The sequence below is a fragment of the Haliotis cracherodii genome, unplaced genomic scaffold, assembly GCF_022045235.1.
Source record: "Haliotis cracherodii isolate W230 unplaced genomic scaffold, xgHalCrac1.p SCAF_26, whole genome shotgun sequence".
Classification (NCBI taxonomy): domain Eukaryota; kingdom Metazoa; phylum Mollusca; class Gastropoda; order Lepetellida; family Haliotidae; genus Haliotis; species Haliotis cracherodii.
The window spans coordinates 3299111-3309030 of NW_027266282.1; the positions used below are offsets into that span (position 1 = coordinate 3299111).

General features: G+C 42.8%; 1 protein-coding gene across 1 annotated transcript in view; it reads left to right on the forward strand.

Annotated features, from left to right (window-relative positions):
* LOC139472975 (cubilin-like) overlaps positions 1-9920 on the forward strand; it is a 63378-nt gene that overhangs the window by 46871 nt on the left and 6587 nt on the right. Inside the window, exons 13-18 of the mRNA XM_071255464.1 lie at positions 878-1040; positions 1885-1964; positions 2348-2704; positions 3867-4053; positions 4568-4752; positions 9688-9828. Coding sequence (XP_071111565.1) covers positions 878-1040; positions 1885-1964; positions 2348-2704; positions 3867-4053; positions 4568-4752; positions 9688-9828 — 1113 coding nt within the window. The remainder of the gene's footprint in view (positions 1-877; positions 1041-1884; positions 1965-2347; positions 2705-3866; positions 4054-4567; positions 4753-9687; positions 9829-9920) is intronic.

Here is a 9920-nt window from a genome sequence, read left to right on the forward strand (position 1 = left end):
GAGTCAGTATACTGTGTCTGAGTGGGATATTCATGTTAAACTACGGCATGGTATCTCAGTGTGCTAGCACTATAAATCAGCATTAGTCCAGACTAGTACAAGCATCAATAAACATACACTCACGTGCATGCACGTTGGTTTGTTTATTGTTTAATGCCTCACTCAGCAATATTCCAGCTATATGATGGCGGTCGAGTCTGGACCAACAATCCAGTGATTGACATCATGAGCATCAATCCACCCAATTGGGATACGATGACATGCATCAACCAAGTCAGCAAGCCTGACCACCCGATCCCCTTAGTTGCCTCTAACGACAAACATAGTTGCCTATTATGGAAAGCATGGGTTGCTGAAGACCAATTCTTCCCCAGATCTTCATGGGTCTGCATGCACGTCGCTATATAAGTGCAATATTCTTGGACACGATGTTAAACCCCATTTCACCTCACCTCACCACAGTGAGGAATTCTGGAAGTAGATGTGATGTGGAAGAAATGCTGAACGGGGTGAGAACGATGGGCAGTTCTTCATGTTAAGCAGCCATCATATAGCTGGAATAGTGCAGAGTGTGGCATTAAACAACAAACACACACACACACACACACACACACACACACACACACACACACACACACACACAAGCTGACTACAGAAACTAGCTCACCTGTGTGTTAGGAAGTTTGTGAAAGTGTTAATGTTAACACAAACAAGTATCTGTCAAATATTTAGGTTTGGGTTATGTATTTAGATCCTAGTCCCCGTCATTGTTCTCACTAGAGTTTGAAGGTGGCTACAATGTACCTGAATGTGTGGCACATGATGTGACCATGGTAACTTCAGGGAAATAATGGACATGTCTTCTCTTGAATACCAGGTACCGTGTCTCTCAGGATTACCAAACTGAGTCTGTCTGGTAATGAGACTGTCACCATCTACAGTGGGGTCATGGAGTATGGTACGACCTTGGCAACCTTTGACCTGACCAACATGGCCCAGCAGTTGCCCAAGTTCAGTGCTCCAGCTAGCAAGGGCATTGAGTAAGGGCATCCAGCCAGTCTTGTGTGATGTGCATGTGGTGTGTAGACAGATACAAGGCAAGGAGTCATCCCACAGATGAAGGGGTTAACATCTTTGGTCATATGGACAAGGTGTCTGACTTCTAATCAGAAGGTCTGTGGTTCAAATCAGGGGGTCGGTAATGAGATGGCTGCTACACTTACATTCCAATTAATTATTGTCTGGCTGGATCGACGGACATTTTGTGTATTCTCGAAATTTTCCATCTTGTTTTAAAAGTGTCTTGCCATGTTTCTCTCTCTGAACTAATTTGACCAACATCACAGATTGTTTTGATTTTAAAAAGCTTTTTGGTCTGTTATATTATTTCTGATTGTGCAGTGTTAAGCTTGGGGTATGCACATTCTGGAACAGCGGAACTGGATCTTATTCTTCAGAGTTTCCTGACACAGTTTCAAGACCCTTCTCTTTGTGCTTTTACCATCCTTGCAGGATTAGCCGTTAGGGTATTATTAGGGGGTAAGGGAGTGGTGGGCAGGGGGAATGGGGGAGAGTCACCCAAAAATATTACAGTCAGGAGGGGAGGGTCAGTAAAAATTATACATGTATTTTCGGAGGATTGTTATTAATGGTCATTTTAAGATAAAGCATGAAGTGCTTTTGCATTTTGTCTTTTCAGGGAGGGTATTGATAAAAATGTATGAGGACATATGAGCATTTAGGGAGGGTGATTGTTTTTTCATCAACATGCCATGTCCAACCCCCCTGTAATAAATAGCCAGTCCCTATTATTTTAGTGAGTGGAAATTCTTGCATTTTTTCAATAATCAACTTGTTATATATAATGGCATGTTTCTGTGACAGACTGGTGTACAAGTCCACCAACACCTGCAAAAACTGTACTTCCCCAGTCGTCATGGCAACATATGCAGTGTCGCAAGGAGGTGGGTACCCGGTAGATTGCTGATGAAGAAGATATGTTCAGAATACCTGCCTGCCCTTTATCCTGTCCTCTGTCATTCAAGATCCTAATGCATTTTGTCTAGGAGGACATTCAAAGTATTATTTCAAATACTTAATGACCATATTTGTGAACCTGTCTGCAGTTTGGATTCAATTTTTATCCAGATATTATCAGAGGTGATTCATGCAAAACAACACATGGAGAATTATCGTTTATCCTTCATTGTTAACAGTACTTTTCATTAATGTATCTCAGAATCCCTTACAGTGTTTGAAAACAGTTGAGGCCGGAAGATGGGGAGGACAAACACCCTATTGAATATGTAATGTACTATGGTCCTGATGCTGTTCCTCCCTCCGGCAGTGTGTGGAGGCCTGCTGACCGAGGCAGCTGGCCAGCTGACCAGCCCAGGCTACCCTGGACTCTACCCCCTCAACTCCGACTGTGTCTGGGACGTCACCAACACCACCACCAACACCACATCCTCACAACTCTTCTTCCTCTCCTTCAATACCTTCCAACTGGGTCAAGGTCACTTTGTCAGGGTCAAGGACACATTCAATGGTACTTCACAGGTGCTTGCCAAATATGGGGGGATGATGACACCAAACGACATCATTGTAGCAGCAGAGTCGACCAGCGTGGAGTTCACAGCCACATCCCCCAAGACCGGCCCCTTCAAGCCTGAACAAGGGTTTGCAGCAAAGTACTGGAAACTGGGTTTGTGCATTTATTCTTGAAATGGAATTATTTGACAAAGGAGTTTCAGTTTCAGTGTCACTTGTCAGCTCACTGTGTGCATTGTGACTGATCTAAGGTTTTTAAGGTGTAAAGACAACTTCCTGCCTTCATGTGTGACAAACAAGTTTGGTTCACTGATTAGTTCATGTCCGTATTTTCTTGCATTTAGGAAATGAAGCTCACTCAAATTTCTGTCCATCTTTTTCATAACATGTCATAGCAGGATTTGAGGTGAGATTGTGAAAGTTAGCTACATTGACTTGACACTGCAGCTCCACCCCTGAGTATGTCCTTGTTTCCAGACTGTGGAGGTTTAGTGAAGATTTAGCTACATTGACTTGACACTGCAGCTCCAATCCTGAGTATGTCCTTGTTTCCAGACTGTGGAGGTTTAGTGAAGATTTAGCTACATTGACTTGACACTGCAGCTCCACCCCTGAGTATGTCCTTGTTTCCAGACGGTGGAGGTTTAGTGAAGATTTAGCTACATTGACTTGACACTGCAGCTCCAATCCTGAGTATGTCCTTGTTTCCAGACGGTGGAGGTTTAGTGAAGATTTAGCTACATTGACTTGACACTGCAGCTCCACCCCTGAGTATGTCCTTGTTTCCAGACTGTGGAGGTTTAGTGAAGATTTAGCTACATTGACTTGACACTGCAGCTCCAATCCTGAGTATGTCCTTGTTTCCAGACGGTGGAGGTTTAGTGAAGATTTAGCTACATTGACTTGACACTGCAGCTCCACCCCTGAGTATGTCCTTGTTTCCAGACGGTGGAGGTTTAGTGAAGATTTAGCTACATTGACTTGACACTGCAGCTCCAATCCTGAGTATGTCCTTATGTCCAGACGGTGGAGGTTTAGTGAAGATTTAGCTACATTGACCTGACACTGCAGCTCCACCCCTGTGTATGTCCTTGTTTCCAGACTGTGGAGGTTTAGTGAAGATTTAGCTACATTGACTTGACACTGCAGCTCCAATCCTGAGTATGTCCTTGTTTCCAGACGGTGGAGGTTTAGTGAAGATTTAGCTACATTGACTTGACACTGCAGCTCCACTCCAGACGGTGGAGGTTTAGTGAAGATTTAGCTACATTGATTTGACACTGCAGCTCCACCCCTGAGTATGTCCTTGTTTCCAGACTGTGGGGGAAACTTCACCACCAAAGCTCCAACTGGGAAGTTCGCTACCCCTGGCTACCCCAAACCTGTGACGAAGAGCTCACTGTGTGTCTGGATTGTGGAGTTACCTGCCCATGGGGACAACAGCACTGATCGCAACTCGGTGCAGTTCAAGCTGACCGTCACCAGCGCAGACAAGAAGCAGCTGTAAGTTGATGGCTGCAGACTCGTGTAGCATGCTTGCTAATTCAGTTTTACCAGTTCACCTGTAGCTTACTGATTTCAACATCTTAGAACCCCAGGACACTAGGTCCACAGGACAACCAGCTTTGTTTGGAAGTCTGTCCATCAATTAACTGAAAACAGAGACATGAACTTGAAGTAGGGCATTCGACACCAACATAGGTTTCAGATTTGTTTATGACATTCAAATAAACATTTCATTTCACTGATGACATTAGGATATGAGGACATTAATGTGACTTGGGACTTCCTTAATGTGAATATACCGACATGATGGAACTGTGACTTACTGCCAGTAATTGGAAGAAGAATCCCATTGTTTGTTTGTAAACTGAGTACAGTTGATGCTGTCTGTGATTACACATTCTATTGTACACAGGGGTTTCCTTGAAATTGAAGATTTAGAATATCAGAAATGTTGTTCACTGAAAATAATTCAGCTGTTAAACTAAAGTTGACTGATGCCTTGTTGCAACAGGGCGTTGTTGACGATCCATGACGGAGGCTCCATCAGGGACCCCCTCCTGCCTGTCGTGTTCAAGAAGACTCAGACTGGAAATGTCATTGCCCGCACCAACACCATCCTGGTGATGTACAACTACACTGCAACTACAGCCCAGGACGGAACCGGGATGGGATTCTCACTCACCTTCAGTGCCTTCAGTAAGTAGAGCACAGAGCGTTGCATCTAACAGATTGTACATAGGATTGTACCTTCAGTAAGTAGAGCACAGAGCGTTGCATCTAACAGATTGTACATAGGATTGTACCTTCAGTAGGTAGAGCACAGAGCGTTACATCTAACAGATTGTACATGGATTGTACCTTCAGTAGGTAGAGCACAGAGCGTTGCATCTAACAGATTGTACATAGGATTGTACCTTCAGTAAGTAGAGCACAGAGCGTTGCATCTAACAGATTGTACATGGATTGTACCTTCAGTAAGTAGAGCACAGAGCGTTGCATCTAACAGATTGTACATGGATTGTACCTTCAGTAAGTAGAGCACAGAGCGTTACATCTAACAGATTGTACATGGATTGTACCTTCAGTAAGTAGAGCACAGAGCGTTGCATCTAACAGATTGTACATAGGATTGTGCCTTCAGTAAGTAGAGCACAGAGCGTTGCATCTAACAGATTGTACATAGGATTGTGCCTTCAGTAAGTAGAGCACAGAGCGTTGCATCTAACAGATTGTACATAGGATTGTGCCTTCAGTAGGTAGAGCACAGAGCGTTGCATCTAACAGATTGTACATAGGATTGTACCTTCAGTAAGTAGAGCACAGAGCGTTGCATCTAACAGATTGTACATAGGATTGTGCCTTCAGTAAGTAGAGCACAGAGCGTTGCATCTAACAGATTGTACATAGGATTGTGCCTTCAGTAGGTAGAGCACAGAGCGTTGCATCTAACAGATTGTACATAGGATTGTACCTTCAGTAAGTAGAGCACAGAGCGTTGCATCTAACAGATTGTACATAGGATTGTACCTTCAGTAGGTAGAGCACAGAGCGTTGCATCTAACAGATTGTACATAGGATTGTACCTTCAGTAGGTAGAGCACAGAGCGTTGCATCATTAGATTGTACATAGGATTGTACCTTCAGTAAGTAGAGCACAGAGCGTTGCATCTAACAGATTGTACATAGGATTGTACCTTCAGTAGGTAGAGCACAGAGCGTTGCATCTAACAGATTGTACATAGGATTGTACCTTCAGTAGGTAGAGCACAGAGCGTTGCATCTAACAGATTGTACATGGATTGTACCTTCAGTAGGTAGAGCACAGAGCATTGCATCTAACAGATTGTACATAGGATTGTACCTTCAGTAGGTAGAGCACAGAGCGTTGCATCTAACAGATTGTACATGGATTGTACCTTCAGTAGGTAGAGCACAGAGCATTGCATCTAACAGATTGTACATAGGATTGTACCTTCAGTAGGTAGAGCACAGAGCGTTGCATCTAACAGATTGTACATGGATTGTACCTTCAGTAGGTAGAGCACAGAGCGTTGCATCTAACAGATTGTACATAGGATTGTGCCTTCAGTAGGTAGAGCACAGAGCATTGCATCTAACAGATTGTACATGGATTGTACCTTCAGTAGGTAGAGCACAGAGCGTTGCATCTAACAGATTGTACATAGGATTGTGCCTTCAGTAGGTAGAGCACAGAGCATTGCATCTAACAGATTGTACATAGGATTGTACCTTCAGTAGGTAGAGCACAGAGCGTTGCATCTAACAGATTGTACGTTGGATTGTACCTTCAGTAGGTAGAGCACAGAGCGTTGCATCTAACAGATTGTACATGGATTGTACCTTCAGTAGGTAGAGCACAGAGCATTGCATCTAACAGATTGTACATAGGATTGTACCTTCAGTAGGTAGAGCACAGAGCGTTGCATCTAACAGATTGTACATGGATTGTACCTTCAGTAGGTAGAGCACAGAGCGTTGCATCTAACAGATTGTACATAGGATTGTGCCTTCAGTAGGTAGAGCACAGAGCATTGCATCTAACAGATTGTACATGGATTGTACCTTCAGTAGGTAGAGCACAGAGCGTTGCATCTAACAGATTGTACATAGGATTGTGCCTTCAGTAGGTAGAGCACAGAGCATTGCATCTAACAGATTGTACATAGGATTGTACCTTCAGTAGGTAGAGCACAGAGCGTTGCATCTAACAGATTGTACGTTGGATTGTACCTTCAGTAGGTAGAGCACAGAGCGTTGCATCTAACAGATTGTACATAGGATTGTACCTTCAGTAGGTAGAGCACAGAGCGTTGCATCTAACAGATTGTACATAGGATTGTACCTTCAGTAGGTTGAGCACAGAGCGTTGCATCTAACAGATTGTACGTTGGATTGTACCTTCAGTAGGTAGAGCACAGAGCGTTGCATCTAACAGATTGTACATGGATTGTACCTTCAGTAGGTAGAGCACAGAGCGTTGCATCTAACAGATTGTACATAGGATTGTACCTTCAGTAGGTAGAGCACAGAGCGTTGCATCTAACAGATTGTACATGGATTGTACCTTCAGTAGGTAGAGCACAGAGCGTTGCATCTAACAGATTGTACATAGGATTGTACCTTCAGTAGGTAGAGCACAGAGCGTTGCATCTAACAGATTGTACATAGGATTGTACCTTCAGTAGGTAGAGCACAGAGCGTTGCATCTAACAGATTGTACATAGGATTGTACCTTCAGTAGGTAGAGCACAGAGCGTTGCATCTAACAGATTGTACATGCATAGCTAGGAAACAGGGTGTATTAGACACATGTAGCTAGGAATCAGGGTTATTAGACACATGTAGCTAGGAAACAAGGTGTATTAGACACATACTTCATGAGGAAACAGGATATATTTGATACATATGTGGCGAGGAAACGGTGTTTTGACACATACATAGCTAGGAAATGGTGTATTTGACACATACGTGGCGAGGAACGGTGTATTTGACACATACGTAGCTAGGAAACAGGGTGTATTCGACACACGTAGTTAGGAAGCAGGATGTGTTAGACACATGTAGCTAGGAAACAGGGTGTATTAGAAACATGTAGCTAGGAAACAGGGTGTATTCGACACACGTAGCTAGGAAACAGGGTGTATTAGACACATGTATCTAGGAAACAGGGTGTATTAGACACATGTAGCTAAGAAACAGGGTGTATTAGACACATGTAGCTAGGAAACAGGGTGTATTAGACACATGTATCTAGGAAACAGGGTGTATTAGACACATGTAGCTAGGAAACAGGGTGTATTAGACACATGTATCTAGGAAACAGGGTGTATTAGACACATGTAGCTAGGAAACAGGGTGTATTAGACACATGTATCTAGGAAACAGGGTGTATTAGACACATGTATCTAGGAAACAGGGTGTATTCGACACACGTAGCTAGGAAACAGGGTGTATTTGACATATACGAAGCTAGGAAACAGTGTATTCGACATATACGAAGTTAGGAAACGAGGTGTATTTGACACATACATAGCTATGAAACAGGGTGTACTTGACATACATAGCTACGAAACAGGGTGTATTTGACACATACGTAGCTACGAAACAGTGTATTTGACACGTACCTAGCTAGAAACAGGGTGTATTAGACATATACGCATCTAGGAAACAGGGTGTATTAGACATATACGTAGCTAGGAAACAGGGTGTATTAGACATATACGTAGCTACGAAACAGGGTGTATTTGACATACATAGCTACAAAACAGGGTGTATTTGACACATATATAGCTACGAAACGGTGTATTAGACATACATAGCTACGAAACAATGTATTAGACATACATAGCTATGAAACAGGTTGTATTTGACATACATAGCTACGAAACAGGGTGTATTAGACGTAAATATAGCTAGGAAATGGTGTATTAGACATACATAGCTACAAAACAGGGTGTATTAGACATACATAGCTACGAAACAGGGTGTATTAGACACACATAGCTACGAAACAGGGTGTATTTGACATACATAGCTACGAAACAGGGTGTATTTGACATACATAGCTACGAAACAGGGTGTATTAGACACATACATAGCTACGAAACAGGGTGTATTAGACATAAATATAGCTAGGAAATGGTGTATTAGACATACATAGCTACAAAACAGGGTGTATTAGACATACATAGCTACGAAACAGGGTGTATTAGACACACATAGCTACGAAACAGGGTGTATTTGACATACATAGCTACGAAACAGGGTGTATTTGACATACATAGCTACGAAACAGGGTGTATTAGACACATACATAGCTACGAAACAGGGTGTATTAGACATAAATATAGCTAGGAAATGGTGTATTAGACATACATAGCTACAAAACAGGGTGTATTAGACATACATAGCTACGAAACAGGGTGTATTAGACACACATAGCTACGAAACAGGGTGTATTTGACATACATAGCTACGAAACAGGGTGTATTTGACATACATAGCTACGAAACAGGGTGTATTAGACACATACATAGCTACGAAACAGGGTGTATTAGACATACATAGCTACGAAACAGGGTGTATTAGACATACATAGCTACAAAACAGGGTGTATTAGACATACATAGCTACGAAACAGGGTGTATTAGACATACATAGCTACGAAACAGGGTGTATTGGACATACATAGCTAGGAAACAGGGTGTATTTGACACATACATAACTAGGAAATGGTGTGTTTGACACATACCTAGCTAGAAAATGGTGTGTTTGACACATACATAGCTAGGAAACAAGGTGTATTTGACACATACATAGCTAGGAAACAGGGTGTATTTGACACATACATAGCTAGGAAATGGTGTGTTTGACACATACATAGCTAGGAAATGGTGTGTTTGACACATACCTAGCTAGAAAATGGTGTGTTTGACACATACATAGCTAGGAAACAGGGTGTAATTGACACATACATAGCTAGGAAATGATGTGTTTGACACTTACATAGCTAGGAAACAAGGTGACAGACACAGTTGTGTCTAGGAAACAGAGTGAAAGTTAGGTGCCAGATGGGACATTAGTCTCCACCATTCACTGTCTCTGCTCCAGGCTGCAACAAGAGCCGTCAGTGTGGCGGGGCCGGCGTCTGCATCCACCCTGACTGGGTGTGCAATGGAGTTGATGACTGCGGGGACATGACCGATGAGAAGAACTGTAACGGCACAAGCACCGCTGACCGCTCTGGTCTGGGTGAGTAGCACAATATCAAAGTTCAGGATGAAACTATGTGTTCAGGGTGAAAAGACAGACTTACAATTAGTAACATTACAAATGTGAAGCAT